Consider the following 21,846-nt stretch of genomic DNA (forward strand, 5'->3'; position numbering starts at 1 on the left):
CATGCCATGAGTTTCTCAACCTGATACTCCTTTCTCTCTCTCTCTCTCTCTCTCTCTCTCTCTCTCTCTCTCTCTCTCTCTCTCTCTCTCTTTCCTTTTGCAGGCTATCTCTTATGCCTAAATGTAGCCTTTCTTTTAAATTCTGAATTAGACACCTTCTTATACATGCCTTTGCTGATCCATCTAATTATTAGTACTCTCCTTTTCATGGTACCATGCATTCTTTCTCTTCCATGTGAATGTGTGTGTATATTTATTAACTTTGAATTTGTGTTGCATAGTGTTTGAATGTAGTTTTATATGGACTTGTCTCCATAATTAGAATGTAAATTCATTTTGAATAGAAAATGTTTCTAGATGTAACTTGTTTCTAGTACAATGTCTGTTACAAAAGAACTTGATATTACCCTTTTTTTAGTCATTGAGTCATAAAATCCTTTTGGCTTGTCTTTTATATCTTGTCACCAAGTTTTATTATTTCTTACATTTTCCCCCCCAGTACTACTGTTACCATTCTAAATCTGGTCCTTTGACTACTCATGTCTTGATTACTCTAGTAGGCCCCCAATGTCTCCTTGTCTCCAGTCATATACCTTTTGTCTTCCAGACTATCCCACATGCCACATCAGATCAATATTCATGAATATCCAAGGCACTAAAACATTGTTTACATTATTATTCTCACTTAAATGCCATGCCTTTCTTAACTGATGAGCTTCCGAGGTTCCTTCTCACCCTGTCATTTAAGATCCTAATTGTTATCAAAGGTTTGTTCTGAGCAAAGAAGAATCTGCAAGACAGTCAGCTGGAAATGAATGAAAAGATCATTGAGCTTCTAGTGCTAAGGGCTTATTTAGGATAGATTTCATGAATAGCTCTTATGTCACATCAGTACTTTTGTGTTTCTCTAACAACTGAGTGTTGGTAGAGGCAGAGTAGAAACAGAAGAATCGGGAAAATAAGGATTGATATAAAAGGCAAGCTGAAGAATGATCCCTGCTTTAGAAAATAATAATACTAGGCCACTCTAGACTTTTTTTTTTAATTGTTAGAACACAGTAAAATTACCCATATTTCCATTATAAAGTTTACAAGAAACTATTGACATCTTGAATTTCGAAACTACCTTCAGCTTGTGTGCATGTTTTTTACTTGTTCCAGTGGGATGAATTCAGAGTTAAAAGATGCTGAGGCCTAATTGAAAATTCATTGCTTTGTTTCATTTAAGAGAAAGTATAGAAAGTAGCTTATTGTATATGTGGATTATAGAATTAGTATTCATATGAGCATAGATATCTATGCAGATTAGAAAATGGAATGATTAATGTGGATCAATTTTCATTTAAGCTGATAGATTTGAGATTAATTAAAAATTATTTTCAGTTAATATATAATTCATATAACTGGGAAAAAAGACTAGAGAAAATAAAAATTGCTTTTTTTTTTGTATTTTCTTGTCTTTGAAGTCTGCCATCCACCCCCAAGATTTGCATGTTTATTTCCCTAGATTGACATACTTATTTCTTCCTTTGAAAAAAAACAAAAACATTTATAATTTTTCAAACTTTCAAATGTTGTTGACCTTAATCAGTTTTGCAAATATTTTAGGTATTTGTTTTTGTTCTGACTTTCACTTTTAATAAGGAATGAAATAGAAATGGAGATATGTATCACACTAAGTCTAGAATTGTGGAATTGTGGAGTAAAAAAGATTTTAAAAGTTATTTAGTCTCTAATCTATTTCTGATGTATTAATTCTCCCCAGAATGAGTATCTATCCTCCAAATGGAGATGTCCAAAGGAGGCAACCTCGTTCCATCTCAAAGCAGTTGATTCCATTCTTGGACACTTCTAAGTATTAGGAGGTTTTTCCTTATGTTGATCCAAATCTTATTCCTATAGCTTTTTCTTTGGTCCTAGTTCGACCTTCTTGAGCCAAGAACAATGAATCTAATCCTTCTTTTGTAATAATCTTGTGTATCACATTTTCCCTTCTCTCTTCCTCTAAAAAACAACAACAAAATAATTGACTTTAGTTCTTTGATAATGCTTATCCCCTCAATATCCTGGTTACTGTTTTCCTGAGCATGGTCCAATTTGTCCATCTTAAAATGTGGCATCCCAAAATGGATATTACCCTATATATCTGACCAAGGAATTAACTACATTAGTGCTATTACTGCCTTCACTCTGGACATTACTTTTATCATTATTTGCACTCTAATAGCCTATTAACTTTTTTGGTCTACCACAACATATTGTTGAATGTTTCATTGGATTTGAAATTCACTAAAATTCACAAGACTTAACATTTATCTCTTAGTATTTCATAAAGCCATGATTTCATTGGTGTGATGCAAAATTGCATGTAATGCAAATTGCAGCCATTCCACAGCTTTATAGATGGCCCTTAGGAATTATTGTGGCCCTCAAAATTTATCAGTCATCATCAGCCAACTTGTTAGCGACAACCCAGCCTCTTGACCTTCTAAGCTGGTTCTTCAGTGACAGACCAAGTTTCCTACCTCAGTGTAATTGTTCACTTCAAAATACCACCTTTCAGAATCCTACATCAAGGTCCACCTTGATCAAGATTAAGGTCCACTTTCACTAATTTTACCAGCTGAAATGGTTTCCTTTCCTTCCATATATTTCTGGAGCATTTTGTCTGTATCTCTCCTACTTTTGCTCCCCAGCATACTTTACCTTGTATTATCCTTACCTGTTTATATTTAGCTGGGACAATGTATGTTTCTTTTTTAAAAAAATTAATGATAGAATTGTTTTGGCATAATAGAACCTTCTCAGCAAATATTCAAATAATCCAAAGTACATTTTTTGAAAGGGGGAAAGCAATTATTACTTGCTAACAGGAGAGATATATCTTCCAACTCTGGAAATATGCTATTGTATGCATGTGAGGAGTGTATTTTCTCTTAAACATTTATATTCCCAATGCCTATGTAGCATTAGGTACTTAATTAATCTTTGCTAAATTAAATTGTATTCAATGGTTGCCAGCCCTTGTCTTGAAACTTTTCCAGCTTGGTAAGACCAATAAAGTTCTCATTCCATTGGCTTGGCTTTTGTAAAACTCTAATCATTTCTTATCTACAGTGATAATAATTTGCATATAAATTTAAAAATTGTAAATTTTAAACTTTAAATATTGCAAAGCACTTTATTTCATTAAATACAGGAACTTTAAGAGGGAGATTCTGCAAATATTTGAAGGAATTGAGATTCTGAGAGATTAAGGGACTTTCTCATGGTCACAGCTCCTGAGTATGAGGAGCAGTATTTGAACCTAGATTTCCCTTAACCTTAGCTCAGTTCCATGAGCTTAGCACCACAACACATTGTCATAATTCTAAAAACAGCAACAATAATTAATGACTTTTATATATGACACTTTAAGATTTACATAGCACTTTATGAATGTTGTCTCATTTGATCTTATAATACTGTGAAACAAATGAGGATTGCAGATGAGGAAACCGAAGTAGAGAGAAGTAATTTATTTGCTCAAGACCGTACAATTAAGGCAATAATCAAACTTATATCTTCTTGACTACCAATGCCCACAGAATAAAACTTTAGTAAAGATTTTCATCCATCTTTATTGAAGCAGTCAAGAAGTATTTATTAAGCACTTACTGAAGCTTATTGAAATATTCCAGATCCATATTTGGCCATCCAGGATAGATATATTAACCAAGAGAATTAAATAGAAAGAAATTTTGATTTAGAGTTGAGGACCCGAGTTCAAATTTCTCTTCTGCTGTTTGTTAGCTGTGTAAAATTGCTTCATCTCTGGGCCTCAGACTCTTCATTTATAAAATGAAGGGATTAGACTTAAATGATTTGGAAGGTTCCTTTTAGCTCTAAATCCTGTGATTTGTGGGCTGTCTTTCCAACTTTGTTCCATCCACATATTTTGATAACCACTTTATATTTATATTTTCATCTCATGCATTGATAATAAAAATATTGTCAAGAAAAGGACCAAGGTCTTTAGGTTTTAATTCTTGCAAAAGGGTTCTTCCTATTAAAAAAACAGTCTGGCTTTTCAGCAGTTTTTTGATCATCAGTTCTAGGTTTTGCAGCTACTTGGTGATGAACCTTGAGCTAGAAACTTGGATTCTGACTTCTAGTCTAGGATTTCTTCCATTATGGCTTACCTGTTACCTTTAGGGAATAAGGAAATCATACTAATTTAATTTTCTAGTCAACTGCAAATTTAGCTGTGAAACCTTTATGCTGATTAGTTCCTTTCTAATAATTTGCAATGAGGAAAAAATAAGAGCCTTTTCTAGATTCAGGGTCTACCACAATGCCTTCAATAACAGTAGAAGCTTAATAAATATGTACCAAATTGAATTAGAATTTATCCAGAGAACAGAATAAATATTTGAGTCCTGGTAATCTTATTCCAAATCCAGCTGTTTTAATTTGGAAGATCTTGTCAAATTCTTCATTAGTTTTTCTCTATTTGTTCATATTCAGCAACAGATGTTGGTCCATGAACTGCAGTTATTATCATGGTGGTCTGTTTGCTTACGTTCATTGTGAGCACTACAGGGCAGAATGACCGACTGTCTCATTAAAGGGCTTTTCTTGTTGCTTTTAGGCACAAAACAAAACTGACTTCTTTGTTTGCTTCCAAGGAGAGTCTTTGAGCAAACTTTCCATTCAGGAGCAGTTTCTTTGTGTCCTCTGGTTTTGCTTATGGTGGGAATGTCAGTATGATTGTGGTTCACTTCCTTCACAAGTTTGTTAGTTGTTTAACCCTTGGTAAAAGATTACATATTAAGAAACAGTCATTATCTGAATACTAAACTGGATAGCATGGATAGTGCACTTGGCCTGGAGTCAAAAAGACCTAAGTTCAAATCCTGATTCAAATTCAGGAGACATTAATTAACTTTTTTTCAAGCTGTTTCTTCATCTGTAAAATGGGGATGATAATAATAATAGAATTTATTTCACAAAGTGGTTCTATCAAATGATGAATTAATACTTAATAAAACTTTTTACAGATTTTAAATCTATAGACTGCTTATCCTTATGTGTGAAAAGGCTTTGTGTTCTAATCATTAAAGAATTTAACTTCCAAAGTATCAAGAATTAATAAAACTATGTGAATTATCAATAGACTGCTTATCCTTATGTGTGAAAAGGCTTTGTGTTCTAATCATTAAAGAATTTAACTTCCAAAGTATCAAGAATTAATAAAACTATGTGAATTATCAACTGTTGCAAATTTGCTACACATTCTGGGCATCGGTTTTTTTTTCTCGATTTAAGATTATTCTGCAATGAAAGTGCAGCATACTTTGAAACTTTTTGTTTTTATTAAATCTCTCTTATGAGTGCATTTTCTTTTTATCTGTGTGATAAAACTAGAATGTAGTAGTAGAGGGACAGAAAAGGGAGACAGCATATGCTCTTGATTGAGGATCCTGATTAATTAGGTTTTAGTTAATTGAAATTTTAATGTGATATCTGAATTTTAATTTTTGGAAGTCAGTCAGTTACTGGGCTAAATGTGAGGGATACAAAAAGAGGCAAAACTGTCTATTCTTAAGGAGCTCATGGTTTAATGGCAGAGACAACAAGCAAACAAGTACAGATAAGTTAGATTTATGATAAATAGGAAAGAATTAAAAGAGAAAGAAGGCACTAAAATTAGTTAAAAAATTCTCTAATAATTAGCTCTTTTTGGCAAAGCTTTTTCATACATGAGGATAAATAGCCTATAAGAAAAGGTCTTGATAATAGCATTTGTACCAGATTTTGAAGAACTCTCTTTTAAAATCTTTAGAATGTTTAGTATACATTATATAAAGAGCAAGTGATTCAAGTAGAGGGTTAATCATGGATTCATGAAGACCTAGATTCAAGTTCTGTCCCTGAAACATACATTCTAACCATATGATCATATAGTCACTTAGCTCTTCATTATTCCAGACAATGCTTGAGGTTAAGTTAACAAAGATGTCATTCTGCACAGGTAAAAAGAATTTCCACGCAAGAACTTTCATACACTGACAAAATTATGTCCATTACAGTGTCCAAGATTCACTGTTTTGTGCAAGAATACTTCAGTGTGTCTGTCTAGCATGGGTTAAAAAATTAATTGAAGCTGCAACACTGGGGTGATAATTTCTGATTTACAAAATGCTTTGTTGCATTTTCTCTATTAGAAGAAATTTCCAGTGGTTTCTTTCTGTTCAGTGTGTAGCTTGTCCTTGTGCTCTAGTCTCTTTGATTGTAGTAATAGGCCATCTGCTGCCCTATCCCATCACTATGCATGGCTTCTGCTGATGTCAGCTGAGAACTGCACATGTGGGTAGAAGGGCAGCAGATGGCTGTGGGATGAGAAAAGCTTTACAAGACTTTACAGGAGGCCAGGGCACACTGTCCTTTGTGGAGTCAGTCAAGGCACAGGCCCTCTGTGATTAGTGAAAAAATGCAAGAAAACCCAGGCGACCCCACAATTCTGTAGGACTTAGGGAACTGCCCATAAATGTTCCTCAGTCATGACATACTTGTTACATTGATACAAGAGCTAGTAAGTCGTGTGTTTTTTTTTAAATTTAATTAATTTATTTTTAATGCTCCCCAAATTTTTTGAGTTCCAAATTCTCATGCTCTTTCCCACCCTTCTCTCCCCCATTTAAGAAGAAAAGCAACATATCAATTATACAAGTGAAGTAATATAAAACATTTCCATATTAGCCATGTTATTAAAAAAACAAAACAAAACAAGCAAACAATAAAAAGCAAGAAATATAAAGAAAGTAAAAAAATATACTATAAATTGAACTCAGAGGTCATTAGTTCTCTGGAGTCGATTAGCATTTTTTTTTTTTTTTTATCATATGTCCTTTGGAATTTTCTTGGATCATTATATTGATTAGCTAAATTTTTCACGGTTGATCATCCTTACAATATTGCTGTGTGTACAATGTTCTCCTGGTTCTGTTCACTTCACTTTGCATCAGTTTATCTGTCTTCTTAGATTTTTTTAAAAATCATCCTGCTTATCAGTTCTTATAGCATAGTAGTGCTTCATCACAATACTACAACTAGTTTATCCATTCCCCAGATGATTTCCAATCTCTTGCCACCCCTTCCTCCCCACAAAGCTGCTATAAATATTTTTGGTATAAATAGGTCCTTTTCCTTTGATCTCTTTGGAATATAGACCTAGTAGTTGTATTTCTGGGTATGTACAACCTTTTGGACATAGTTCCAAATTGTCCTTCGGAATGGTTGGACCAGTTCACAATAGTATATTAGTATTCCTGTTTTTCCACATCTACATTTATCATTTTACTTTTCTGTCATGTTAGCCAATCACATGGGTGTGAAGTAGTCCTTTAGAGTTGTTTTAATTTGCATTTCTCTAATTGATAGTTATTTGGAACATTTTTCATATAACTATTGTATTGATAGCTTTGATTTATTTATCTAAAAACTGCCTGTTCATATCCTTTATTGATTATTTATCAACTGAAGAATGGTTCATATTTTTATGAAATTGGCTGAGTTCCCTGTATATTTGAGAAATGATGGCTTTATCAGAGAAACTTGTTATAGCCTTTCATCTTCCTGCTTAGTTTCCTGCTTTTCTTCTAATTTTGGCTGCATTGGTTTTGTTTGTGCAAAAACTTTTTAATGTCATGTGATCAAAATTATCCATTTTACATCTCCCTCCAGGCATATTTGTGCTTCTTTTTTCAGAGGCCATGAGAGATTTCCTAATAAATGCTATGAAGAGCTATGCTTAGATTAACTGTAGAAAGCAAGCCTCAAAGGGTCCATTATTGTTTTTTTCTTGCCATATCCTATCTTGCCATCTTCCCCAAATTTCCTTCTATGGATTCTAAGATAAGTGCAGGGGGAAAAAATGTAAGAGGAAAACTTTAGATTATACAAGTATTGTTCTGTATATTCTTAAATTTAAATTTTTTTTTTTTGCTTCCTTTTATCAGTTTAATTAGAAACTGAAACTGACAAAATGTCTTAGAGTGAAGGTTTGGAGCCACCAGATAATATTGAAGCTCTGAATGTGGAATCAAAAGACCTGGATTCAAATCCTAACCATATTATTAACTATTGTCTTTGGGCAAATTACTCAGCTTTTCCATTCTCAATTTCCTTTTTTATAAATGAGGGGATTAGATTAGGTGACTTACATGTAGGAGCTTTGTTCCAGCTATAAATCTGTGATCCTCTGGTCCTATTGTCTCATACCACAACCTAATCAAATGACTGAATGAAATCCAAGTGACTAAAGTTAAAATCCTTATGTGATAACTAAGATAGAGATATGGAAAATATGAAAATACAGGAACAGCAGGAAAATGTCTTTTCCTTTACCAAGATGGAGCAAAATCAGCAACATGTAGAAGCAGGAACCTATTTTGCTTGATGAAGAAACATTTATGGCATGCAGGCCAGATGGAGTGTGAAATAGCTTGAATGAAAACAGTTACCTGGGGACTTTGGTTTTAAGTTGTATGTTTAGGAGGAATCAGGCAAACTCCTGCATTTTATACAGTTTGGCTTTCTGGGAGAGAAATGGCCTTCAGTAGGTTTGGCTATTTTCCCCCTCTTTTAATCAGAGTCAACATAGGCCCATTTTCCTACTCCTTTTGAATTTCCATCAAGCCTGAGTACATTCTCTTATCCTTCCCTTCTTTCTTTGAGATTGAATTATAGTGATTAGGAAATTCTGTAATCAAATTTCTCCTAAGTGAGTGAATGATGGATAAGAGATGGTTTGTAAAATAGCATTGCCTCCTTGTATATTTAAAATGAATGATTTAAAAGTATTTTTTTCCATACTCCTCATTTCCTGAAGGACTCTGTCTAGAAGTCATAGAGTTAATTATCCTTTGTTTTGTACTTGAGGAAGCTGAGACCCAAACCAAGGTGTTCAAGTGGTTTTATACTAAATCCTTGATTAGCTAATAAGGTATTCATTTTGTGCATGGATATCAAATATCGGCGGAGTGGAAGATTTACTCTAGATTGGACTCAGTGATCTCTAAAGGTCTCTCCTAGCTTTGTTTTTCATTAACTTTTTCAAGCCCTCCTTTCTTTTCAACTTTTTTATTATACTCAGGGGCAGTAGCATTCCTTCTAGGTCCCCAACCTTGGTATTATCTCGGGTTCCTCACCCTCTCCCACCAACAATATCCAATCTCTTGCCAATTCCTGTTAATTCTGTCAACTTAGATTCTTGAGGAGCTGTGATTTGTTAATGTCTGTAAACTAGTAAGTGCTTTCGATGAGATGCAAATCCAGCTTTCTTAACCCCGTGTTTTGTATTTTATTTTCATTGTGTCAAGCTTATACCCGACTCCCACTCCCTGACCCTTGTTTATTCCCATAAAGATATCCATCCTCTGAAGATGGTAGACAATTTGATGTAGTTTATATATGTGTTTTCATATAAAGACATATTTCCATATTAGTCACAGTTGTAAATACAGAAATAGATCAGAAGTCGGGGCGGGGGGGACATGGGAAGCTAAAATAAAGTGGGGAAAAAATGGTTTGGTCTGCATTCAGAGTCCATCAGTTCTTCATAGGTAGCATTTTCCTTCCTGAGTTTTTTGTACTAATCTTGAATCATCATGTTGCTGAAAAGAGCTCAGTGCATCATAATTGATCATCACTCATTGTTGCTGATACTGTGTACAATGTTTTCCTGATTTTTATTTTACCTTGCATCAGTTTTTACAAGTCTTTCCAGGTAATTCTGAAATCTGTGTGTTCATCATTTTTCATAGTACACTATTGTTAGGCTTTCTCCTATGATGAACATCCCAATTTTCCCATATCTTCTTCAATATTTATCATTTTCTTTTGTTTATTTATTGTTTTGATCATATTGACAAATCTGAGGTGTGAAGTAGTATCTTAGAGTTGTTTTAAAGTGTATTTCTCAAATCAAAAGTGGTTTAGAGCACTTCTTCATATGCCTATTTTTTTTTTTTATCTGAAAGCTGCCTGTTCTTATCTTTCAACCATTTATCTATTGGGGAATCAGTTTAGCAAAAATAGTTTATTTTAAAAATTTTTTTCCTTTTTTTAATGTGAAAAACTAGTAAGGAAAAGAACAAAAACAAAAGAAATACAAACAAAATAAAGCAAGACAAAAGAGAACCTTGTCATGTGCCCAAAACATCTGCAAGGATTCAAAATATAACAACAAATTACCATATCAAGAAAATTCATATATTAGTAGAAGAAATTATTCATGAATGACCATTTTTTCCTTTATTTCCTTGTAAATTGTTCTTTGGTTTTCTGTTGCTCACTTTATTTACTTTATTCTTTTTTCCCCCTTTCATTCCCTCCTCCCAAACTCTCAAACAAGCTCCACTTAAGAAAAGATATATTTGTATATACCAATAGAGATACACACACACACACACACACACACACACACACACACATACACACACACACCACACACACATCCCATATAACACATATCTTTTCTATCCCTGCTGCCTCTTTATTTAAATTCTGCTTCATAACTTATCTTGCTATTACTTAACCTCTCTCCATCCAAGGATCCTTCCCTTGTCTTCTTCTTTCACCCTTTGCTTCCCCATACATCCATTTCTCCTCCCTTGTTTCTTTGTAGATTTTGGAGAGTGCTATATTCTTCATGGTATATATGTAGTGTTACCTGTTGAACCTATTCCTGATGTAAGTAGATTATTCAGATTTCCCCCCACCAATGCCTCTGTGGACCTCATTGTTATTTTTACCTTAATTCTGCCAATCTTTCTTTTGATCTGTCCTATTGTTGATATGAATCATATATACACAATATGGTATAGCTTCTAGGGGAAATATAGCAATAATTTTAAGGTATTCCAGACTTAGGGGGCTTCTATCATAATAATCTGTCAGTGATTCTAAAGTGTCTTTGATATCTGTGATCCCGAGGTCTCTCCTCTCTCCCCAACCTTGGAGTACTATTGTTCTGGCCATCTGTTTGTCAATGATTGTAAAAGTCTTCTGGCCTAGGATTATAATAATATTTCTTCCCTTAAACTGTAAGGAATGTATAGTAATGATCCTGAGACTCTAATCGTAGGATACTGTTATTCTAACAATCTGTCTGTCAATGATCCTAAAGTCTTCTGACTTTAGGAAAGTCCTAGGTCTGCTGGTCAGTGATGATCAAATTCCTGAGACCACTCCTCAGTTCTACCTCTAAGTCATAAAATTACTGTATCAATAATATGAAGAACTAGATAAATGTGTCTCCTTGCTTTTGGTTCTATGCTAAATTCTTTTGGACATTAGCATACTTCAATAAGGGTTAAAAATTATTGCCCTTTGACTTAGGTGTGGGTTCAAGCTTGCAAATTCTTTTGAGATACCTCATGACACCAGTCTATGACCCCCAACCTTTTGGAGTCCCTTCCCAACCTCACCATACACCATACTATATGCATGTACATAAATACATATATAATAAATAATTTGTTCATGTTTAAACAGTTTGTTCATGTTAAGTTTCTTAAAATTGATCTTTCATATGTTAAATTTTCTATTCAGGTTTGGTTGATAGAAAGTTCTGAAATCTGTAAGTTTGTTGACTGTCTATTTTTTCTCATTCAGTATTATAGATAATTTTGCTGGATATGATATTTTTGGCTGCAGGCCTAGTTCTTTTGATTGTCAGTAGATATGATTCCAAGATCTGTGTTTTTTTATTGCTAAGTTGTACAATTCTAACTGTAGCTCCAGCATATTTGAATTATTTTTTTCTTGTTTCTTGCAAAATTTTCTTTTTGATTTGGGGGTTTTGAATTTTGGCACTAATATTCCTTTGTGTTTTCCACACAGGATCTCTTTGAGATGGTGATTGGTGGATTTTTTCTATTTCTATTTTCCCCTCATGTTCTTCATCTAGGACAATTTTCTTGGATTATTTCCTGCATTTTTGTTTCAAGGTTCTCTTTTTGGTCAGAACTATCTAGCAGTCCAGTCATTCTTATATTTTCTTTATCTGTTCTCTAGATGTGTCATATTTCTTATAAGATGTTCCACATTCTGTTCTATTTTCTCATTCTTTAGAATGTTTTGTTATTTCTTGGTCTCTCGTAGCTTCTTTGTCTTCCCCTTGCCCAATTCTAATTTTTACTGCAGTATTCTCATCCTTGAGACTCTGTACTTCTTTTTCTTATTGGTTAACATTTTTTCATAAGCTTCTTGTTTTCTTGAATGTTTTTCTTTAGTTTTTCCTCAATGTTTCTCTTTTGATTTTTGAATTTTTTTTTGAGTTCTTCTATAAATTCTCTCTGGCAAGGAGCCACTTCATATTACTCTTTAGGGTAGAAGCTTTTCTTTTTTTTTCTTTCTTTTTTTTGCTAAAGTGTTTTCCTCTGAAGATGAATCCTGGTTTCCCTGTTGTCATAATGTTTCAGTGATGGTGTTCTTTCTTCTTTGCCTGTTCATTTTTTTTTTTTTAATAAGAGGTATTAGCATAAGCATCTCTAATCATGGGTTGGGGGGATGGCACCTCAAGCTTCCCTTCAATTCTCTACTCTGAGCAGGGAACCCCAAACAAGAGCTTCATCCTCCTGCAACTACCCATAACCAACAGTGCTCTTGCCCCACTGCTTCTGCACTAGTAGGTGCTGTTTCCTTCTTGCCAGGGCCATGTCTCAGCAGCACAGCTGGGCCTGGTGTTCCCAATCAGTTGAGGTTTGCTCAGTCTTTCCAGATTCAAACCCTGACTCCACAAACTGTCTGAAAGGTAAAAGTCTCTGTGGTTCTTGCTGAGGCTTCAGCCATACCCATCTAGCCTAAGGGGTAGGGACCCTTCATCAAGCAGAGGCTTGATGTTTTTTTGGAGCTATCCAGGAGATGTTTGCACTTCAGATGTGAAGTGCTTCTCAGGTTGTATTAGGAGGAACCCAGTTCTATCCCAAGGGTCTTCTTGATTTTTCAGTCTTATGTTTGACCTGATACTCAGATTTCCTCTATTTGTGGGGAAAATTGGGAGAGCTTGAAATTTACCAACTTACTCTACCATCTTCCCAGAGTCCTCCCCTGGCAAAATAGTTCTTAAAATAATATTACTGTTATTATATACAATATTTTCTTTTCATGTATACAATTAAATAGTTTGATGTCAATAAGTACTTTTTAATTAGTCTTTTTTTTTTTTTTTTTTTGGGCTGGCTCTGGAGAAAAAGGACCTAAGTTTACATTTTGTCTTGTCCTACTTAATATCTTTGTGATAATAAGGCACTTTAACTCCCAAGGCCTAGGTTTCTTCATTTATAAAATGAGGAAATTGTATCGTCTTGCTTATCTGAGGTCTCTTTATCCATGATCCTATAAAGTTGCATTTAAACTGAGCCTCCAGGGAACTGTTAGAGGGAAAATGTTTCGGGCCTGGCCTGTGCCATAGGCATTGTGATGAGGGATATTAAGTCATGGGCCAGCAGCAGCAAGTTAGGCATTCTAGCTGAAAAGTACAATGTATGAAGAAGAATAGTCTGATCTTAATTCATGAGATATTTAAAAAAAAAAAACCATAAAGTTTTGTATTTATCCTAGAATCAAGAGGGAATCACTAGGGCTTTTTTTGTGAAGCAGTGGCATGGTCTGACCCAAACTTTAGAATATCAGTATGGCAGCTTTGAGGAAAGGGGATTTATTGTATTGGATGTGGGGACATGAATTGAAGAGATTATGGTGAAGTCATGGAGAGTTCTTGAAGGCAATACAAACTGTGACAGGTCGAACCAACCTAGAAAACTTTTGAAAATGAATCCAGTGATAAATTATCTTTTTCAGCCAAAGACCAACCAAAGACTTAGAGAGGTTTCTTCCCAGAAATTGACTACCAAATGATGAATCTCATATCCAAATCATTTTCCTATGTAGAGATATAAACAGCTTACTATTGAATCCATTATGATTTTTCTTTTCCATTTACTTTTTTTATGCTTCTCTTGAGTTGTTTTTTTTTTTTTTTTCAAAGTCATATTTTCTATTCAGCTTTGGTCTTCTCATCAGAAATTCTTGAAAGTCCCCCATTTTGCTGAATATCCCCTTTTTTCTTCACATTTATTATTATTATACTCAGTTTACTAGTAGTTCTTGGTTATAATCATAGTTCTTTTGCCTTTAGGAATATATCATATTTCAAACCCTCTGATCACTTAATATAGAAATTGCCAAATCTTCTATTATCCTGACTGTGGTTCCATGTTATTTGAATTGTTGCTTTTTTGCTTGCAGTATTTTCTCTGGGAATTCTATAATTTGGCTATAATATTTCTGGTAGTTTTTATTTTGGGAATTCTTTTGGGAAGTAGATTTTTTCAATTTCTATTTTACCCTCTGCTTCCAGAATATCAGGGCAGCTTTCCTTTATAGTTGCTTGAAAGATGATGTATAAGCTTTTTAAAAAATCTTGACTTTTAGTTTGTCCAATTATTCTTAAAATTATCTCTCCTGAGTCTGTTTTTTCAGTTCAGTTGTTTTTTCAGTGAGATATTTCACATTTTCTTCTATTGTTTCATTCTTTTGATTTTGTTTGATCATTTCTTGGTGTTTCATAGTCATTAGATTTGACTTGGCTCAATTCTGTTAAGGAATTTTTTTTTTAGTGGACTTTTGTGCCTCCTTTTTCAGTGGGCCAATTTTGCTTTTTTCTATACCTTTTTATACTCTTTTTTGAGGTGTTATTTTCTTCACTATTTTTTGTGCCTCCTTTACCAACCAGTTGACTGTTTTTTTAGGGTTTTCTTGTATCTCTTTCATTCTCCCCAGTTTTCCCTCTACCTCTCTTACTTGCTTTATAAAATGAGCTCTTCCATGGCCTGAGACCAATTTATATTTTATTTTGAATAAATAATTCATAATTGAATGCAGGAATTTTGATCTTACTGTCTTCTTCTGAGTAAGTGTTTTGTTATTCCTTGTCACCATAGTAATTTTCTATGGTCAGATTTGATTTTCTATTTGCTCATTTTCCAGCTTTTAACTCCGGGCTAAACTAGGACTCTGCTTTCCAATTGGAGGGGCCACTGTTCCAAGCTTCAGGTTTCTTGTGCAGCTATTTTCAGAAATAATTCAGGAGTCCTGTAAGTTTTTAGTACTTCCAAAATAATATGATCTAGGGAGAGTTGTGTTTACTACTCTTTTGAACTGTGCATTGGTTTTATGATTGACCACAAGGACTATTTTCTCCCTTGGAACTTTTAGGGAAGGTCCTTGCTCTTCTATGTCCACAAACTCTGTTGTGCTAGTATTCTTCCTGGCACTAGAACCAAGACCCAGGACTGCATCTGAGATTAAATATAGGCAACACCAGCAAAGGAACTTTGTAAATCTCCCTCTAACTTGTTTTCTAATCTTCTTACTGTCTCTAGGCTAGGAGGTATGGAAACTATCATTTTTGTCACAGATTTGGTACTTCCTGCTTTGCTGGAGCTTGCTCTGCACTGGGGAAGCCTGTGTTAGACTGCTCCTCTCTCACCCTGGCACAAAAGACCTTTTCTTCCCAAACTTCCAAGTTGTCTTGGGTTGGAAAATTGGTTTCATTCTATCTTTTTATGGGTTTTACTGCTCTAGAATTTGTTTAGAGTCATTATTTAAAGGTGTTTGGGGGAGAGCTCAGACTATTCCCTGCTATTTCCACCATTGCGGCTCTGCCCTGCATTTATTTTTAACAGCAATTTCTAACGGATTTAATATCTGTTGTGAGTTATGGTGAAATTTGTGTCAAAAAAAATGAAAAACTCCAACTAATCTTAATTCGAATCCATTTTTTCCTCTGATGTCTAGCCAGCTGTTATCTACTTCTTATGGTTCCTTGCACCTTATAATAGTTTTTAACATTATCATATTACCCAGTTTGATTTAGCATGATTTTAATATGTTGGTTCTCACAAATCAATCTCATTTTTTTTCCAAAGAGAGAGAATAACTAGTAGACAATCAGAAATGTCAATGATCACATAGGCATTTATTATGATTTCATTGGTCCCTCAAAACAAGGAAAGAGGGAAACTTAAGAGAGTGATCAAAAAGTATAAAAATTTTTTACCTAGTCCTGGAGTTTAGAGTGGTTGGAAACCAAGGGTGTATCAGAGTCAACCCAAATTAGTTGGTATGATCTAGTTATTAAATTATCAGTGTTTAATATTTACACCTGGGAAATCAGCAAATGCCACAAATCAGGGCTTAATTTATTTTTAAAAATTATCTAGACTTGAGAAAGTGATGGAGTGAATGTTCATTTTGCACATTAACCTTAAAATTCTGTTGTACATTTCCCACTCCTTTCCCCTAAGCCAATTGATAAGCATTTACCAGCATACTTCTGATGGGAATTGTACAGCTCAGAAACTTGATCCTAAACTAATAAGACCAATGAGTATTCAAGTCTAGATTGACATTATGAAGATATAGAAGTGTCAGTTTTTCGGTTAGGGACAGAATGGTGAAAGTATTTGTACTTTACAAGACTAAAATTGTCTTAATCTATGCTTTGTGATTTTTTTTATTTAGGATGTAATACAAAGCTCTATCTTTAGTTTACATTAACTTCATGGTAAAATAAATTTCACCACTTAATTCTTGTTAAGAAATTTTGATTTTTTTTTCCCCTTCTCTTCAGTTCTGACATACCAGTTTTATTTTGAGTTTCAGATTAGCAACTTTCTGAAGCTGTTTTCAATATGTATTGGCCAAATTGTTCTTAGAAAAAAAATTCTTTATTTATAAAAGCATGTAATGCTGAATGTTAAAAAATTATTTACATCACTTTCTAGAATCATGTATGCATTCACAAATTAACTAGATAGATTTTTTGTTGTTTTTGTTATGATTAAGTTGATGAACATTTATTAAGCAGTTGTCCTAAGCTCAGTGCCAAACTATGCTAAGCATTGGGCATACAAAGAAAGAGAAAATCAACTGGAAGGCATCATAAAGACTGGAACCTATGATTTCGTTGATTTAGGCAACTCCTAGAAGAAGTAGTATATACATTTTTGACAGCTTATCCTCTTATCCTGGTACGTTGAGAGATACTTAAACCCAACTCTGGCTATGAGGCCATAATCTACTGTGCAAGATTGTGTTTTGAAATGACAGAAATGTTCTACTTTCATTACTGTTTGGTTGTGGGTTTGTTTGTTTGTTGTTGTTTTTTTAGTGTAAAACAATTTTTTTTTTCTCTCTTTCTTTTAGCCATGAAGACTTTGAATTTGTTTCGGGAACCCGAATGCGGAAACTTGCTCAAGAAGGACAGAAACCTCCTGAAGGTTTCATGGCCCCCAAAGCATGGACTGTACTGACTGAGTATTACAAGTCCTTGGAGAATGCCTAAACATTATTAACAACCCAACAGCCTTTGACACCTGATTTATTAACAAAAAGGGGACCACACAGTTAACCATTTGCACTGCTTTATTATGGTGTCTAGGAAGACATTATTCCTTAAAAAAAAAAAATCTTTTTTCTTTAACTTAGCATCCTTTTTTTTTTTTTTTTTCTTGGCCTGCCTTGTGAGTTCTATTATGTACTGCTGGTTTTAATGTGTCTTTTCATTTTATTATGGTTAATAATGCCGCATTTGGATTTTAAAACCTTGCCTTTTTATATCATATTTATGTTTCTTTCCCATGATTTTTGCAGCTATAATGTTGATTTTATTCTATAGAAGGGAAACATTTTCCCTCCCTTTGAAAACAATACCTTCTATCCAACACTCCCTGTCAAATCATTAGAGAGGGCTTGATCTTGCTTTTGTACTGTAACTGAACTGCAAGACATTTGTAGCAATTATAGATTTTACTACTCTGAAATATAATCAGACTCTTTTTTTCCAATCATTTATTGAGCCCCAAACCTTTCTTATTATGTATGTAAATTGAGAATCGACTGATTTTATTCTGCAACAGAATTAAACTTTTGGCTTCTTATTTATGATATTGTCTTCATTGCTTGCTTGCCTATGTTTCTTTCCCTTGTTTTTGTGTGCAAACATTAACTTTACTGCATAGGATTTGGTTTAATTTGCTTCATCTGAGTTATCTAGTTTTGTTATCTTCTGACATGCCTTCTGGATTCTTTATCTTCTTCACTGATGGCTAGAAAAATAACCAGACTGAAGGAAATTTCTCTGCTGTTTTTTCTATTTTCTTGATTTCTTTGAATGCCTTTTCAAATGATACAGGTGAAGGTGACAAAAACCAGGTCTCTTCCATCCCTGCTTAGAAGAGAATTGAATTTGGTAGAATCTTAAGCTTTATTTCTAGAGCAAAAATTGGAAGAGGTTGATCAGGTAACTAGCATTTATTAAGTGCCTACTGTGTATCAGGCACTGTGCTAAGTTCTAATGACACAAAGAAAAGTAAAAAATCCAAACAAAACAGTCCCTGCTCTCAAGGATCTCATTGTCTAATGCAAACAATTGTGTACAAACAAGATATATACAGGATAATTTACGAGTTAATCTCAAGGAAGACTCTTAAAATTAGGGAGTCTGGAAAAGCTTCTTGTAGAATATGGTATTTTAATTGAAACTTGAAGGAAGCCGTGAAATAGAAATGAGAGAGATCATTCTAGTCATGGAGGACAGCTGGTAAAGAAAATACCTCCCTGGAGTCTGGAAATGGAATATCATATGTAGAAAACAGCAAGGAAGTTAGCATTGGTTTCAGAGGGATAGCATTAAAACTAAAGAGGCCTGGGAAAGGCTTCTTATATAGAGGGTGGGATATTAACTGAGACCTGGAGGAAGCCAGAAGGCAGAAGCAAGGAGGAGGAGAGAGTCCCAGGCCAGAGAAAGACAGGCAGGGAAAACTCAGTCAAGATATGGAGTATCTTGTACAAGGACCAGCAAGAAGCCCAGTGTTGTCCTTGGTTTATTCCACAAAATTTGAAAATACTTTCTAGGTCCAAGTCCTACATGTGATATTTATTTTGTTTTTCAGCCAAATGCAGGAACTTATTTCATTTATTAAATTGAAGTTCTCTCTAAATAAAATATACTTACAATGGGGACAGATTTTGTCTTGGTCATTTAGTAAGGAATATTGGAGAGAGGCACTCAGTCTGATTAATTGTTGGAGGTAAATTTACACAAATATATTGCTATTTCATAGTATTTTGTATCCTTTTGGGGGGCATTTTGGGAAGTAAAAGTTGAGTAGCTGTATAAAAACAGTAGTCTAAAACATAAATTTTCCATTTCTTCCTCCAATGAATGCAAGAAAAATGAGAGACTACTTTTTACCTTTGTATCTTCACCTATGCACAAATACATTTACTTGTTTACAGGCATATATAACCATAGCATTTTAATACTTGTGGGAAAAATTATAGTATCTTTCAGATTTAAGCCTCTGTATTGTTCAATTTGAAACTAACATTTTTGCCTCTTAAGAATGAAACATTAGGCCAAAAGATCTCTGATAGTAAATCTATAAAACTCTGTTATAAGCCTTCAGAAGTTAATAAAAAGAAAGTGATTACATATTGGTTTTAACTTATTGTTGGAGTATTGAAGCAAGTTAGTATAGTGGACTGGGAGAAAAGTACCTCAATGCAAATGGAACTAAATAAATTTTAATTTGTTTTAATAAATTTAAATAAATTAAATTGGCAAAATTATTTGTCTTTTTTTACAATTAGTAATTTGATAGTAGTTTTGCTATTTTCTGTTTTTTTTTTAAACATAGTTCAGATTTATAAAAGAATAAAAATTTCAGAATTAGAAATCAGTGACTATATAGTCCAACTCATGCTCTTATCTCCCAGTCTCCTTCTACATACCTAGCAAATGGTAACATATCCTTTACTTGAAGACATCCATTGAGGGGGAACCCACCACTTCCCTGTATAATCCTTTCTCCTTTTTTGTAGCTTTAGGATATTTTTTTAAAGGAGTATTTGAATAAGGAAAGACTCTGGTCTGTGTGCATATCTTCTAACATAAAGCCTATATTTATCTTTTTGCACCAAACTATGGTGCTTAGTTCTTCCTTTTGGAACCAAGGACAAATCTTCCTTATGGTAGCCCTTCAGATGCATAAAGATAGCTATTATGTCACCTTTGAATCTGATCTTCTCCAGGCTAAAATCATAACCAGTTCCTTCAACTGATTGTTATCAGTTTCATCATGTTATGTTATCATTTCATCATGAGCCTAGTTAGCTTCCTTTAGACTTTTCCTGGCTTACTGATGTCCTAAAACATGGTGTTCAAAGGAAATATTATAGCTAAAAGTCTAACCAAGGCAGAGTACAGTGAAGATCCTCACCTCCTCACCTCTGGAAATAATCCCTCTCAGGGCAGCCCAAGAATGCATTAGCTTTTTGGATGATCTTGCTGTGTTACTGACTTTTTAACTGTTTAAAAAACAGGTAAACAATGGAAAACAGAAGACTTAGGAAGAAAGAGACTTGTACCATGCCTGGGGAAATTATGTGCTGTTACTATTTTCTCTAATAGGTGGGAGAAAGGGATAAATGGATATGTAAATGGGAAAAGAAAGTATGTGAAGTGGAGGATGGGATGAGAGAGGAGGTGTTTCAGTGAATGAGCATAGAATTCTGATAAATTTCAAGATTTCTAGAATTAAAGCTATTTTAAGAGTAAGAAATGAGAAACAAATACATATTTGGTAATGTATCATTAGATAATTTAGTATCTTTATAAATTGCCAAGGGTCATCCATGCATACAATCAAGGTAGTAGAGTTATTAATAAGATTACTTTATTGGAGGCATAAATTCAGAAGGTATAAATGGTATGTATGAAGAAAACTGAGGAGCCTTATGGAGGGTATGAGTCAGGTTAGATTTGGAGAATTCTCACCAATCACACCAGAATTTTAGGGAAGGAGTGGAAGCTGAATTACTGTATAGGAAAATGAATGAAGGTTGAAAGGCCTTTGAATTTGATGATGAGTACCCTTAGAAAAATTTCAAGAATTTGAAAATTTAGGTGTGAAGTGAGAAAGTGACTGCACTTTTCTTTGGGGAGGGCTTAGTAGTTAAAAAGGAAAAAAAAAAAGGTATGAGAGGTCAGCTGAATGGATTAGATAAATTAAGGGAGGCTTGATTATAGATGGATGGGAAGGAACTAGCTGAAAGAAAGGGAGAGACTAAAGGTTCACAAGAGGGGAGAATAACTGAGAAAAGAGGAGGGACTAGGTTCAAGAGTAAGAGAGATTTACGTTGGTGAATGTATCTCTTCTGTGTATGGGCTTTTCTCCAAACTAAGACCCAGCTACATTCTTTGCTTTTTGAAGAGAAAAGAATTATAGGTGCATGGTTCTTTGTGTTTGATCCCTTGGAGTTTTTGCCCCATTATTTTTCTTTGAGGTAAAGCAAAAGAGAAGCAGACAGGTAAGAAATTATATATATATTTAATCTAACAGTTTGTTTTAGCCAAAAATTCTATTTTCCCTCTCCCTAGTCCATAAAAATGGATGCAAACTAATACCTCCAAAAGCTCACCCTCCAACCCTCTTTTGCCAAATAGTTTTGGAAAACAACTCTACTTTTTCTCGATCCATGAGCTGGGAACTGAATGGAAAAAAAGCATTTTTTTAAATAGAAAAGAATGCACAATCATCCTGGGCAAGGATGTTATGTTTTAGATCTGGCAGTTCCTTATTTTACAGTGATAATCAGGACCACATTTTTGGGTTTCATTTTTAACCAACAAGGGGACCAATTATACATTGGTATCTCTTTGGAAGTCAGTGATCAAATATTTAACCTATTAGGAAAAATTCAGAAGTTATGCTTCCTACATATGGTATCTTT

The 21,846-nt window shown here is 34.1% G+C and overlaps 1 protein-coding gene across 1 annotated transcript in view; it reads left to right on the plus strand.

Annotated features, from left to right (window-relative positions):
* The window catches only part of PAPSS1 (3'-phosphoadenosine 5'-phosphosulfate synthase 1), a 112,221-nt gene extending 94,227 nt beyond the window's left edge, over window positions 1-17,994 (plus strand). The window contains exon 13 of the mRNA XM_051965260.1: window positions 17,257-17,994. Coding sequence (XP_051821220.1) covers window positions 17,257-17,395 — 139 coding nt within the window. The 3' untranslated portion in view covers window positions 17,396-17,994. The remainder of the gene's footprint in view (window positions 1-17,256) is intronic.
* The last annotated feature ends 3,852 nt before the right edge of the window (window positions 17,995-21,846 follow it).

This window comes from Antechinus flavipes, chromosome 6 (genome assembly GCF_016432865.1).
Source record: "Antechinus flavipes isolate AdamAnt ecotype Samford, QLD, Australia chromosome 6, AdamAnt_v2, whole genome shotgun sequence".
Lineage (NCBI taxonomy): Eukaryota > Metazoa > Chordata > Mammalia > Dasyuromorphia > Dasyuridae > Antechinus > Antechinus flavipes.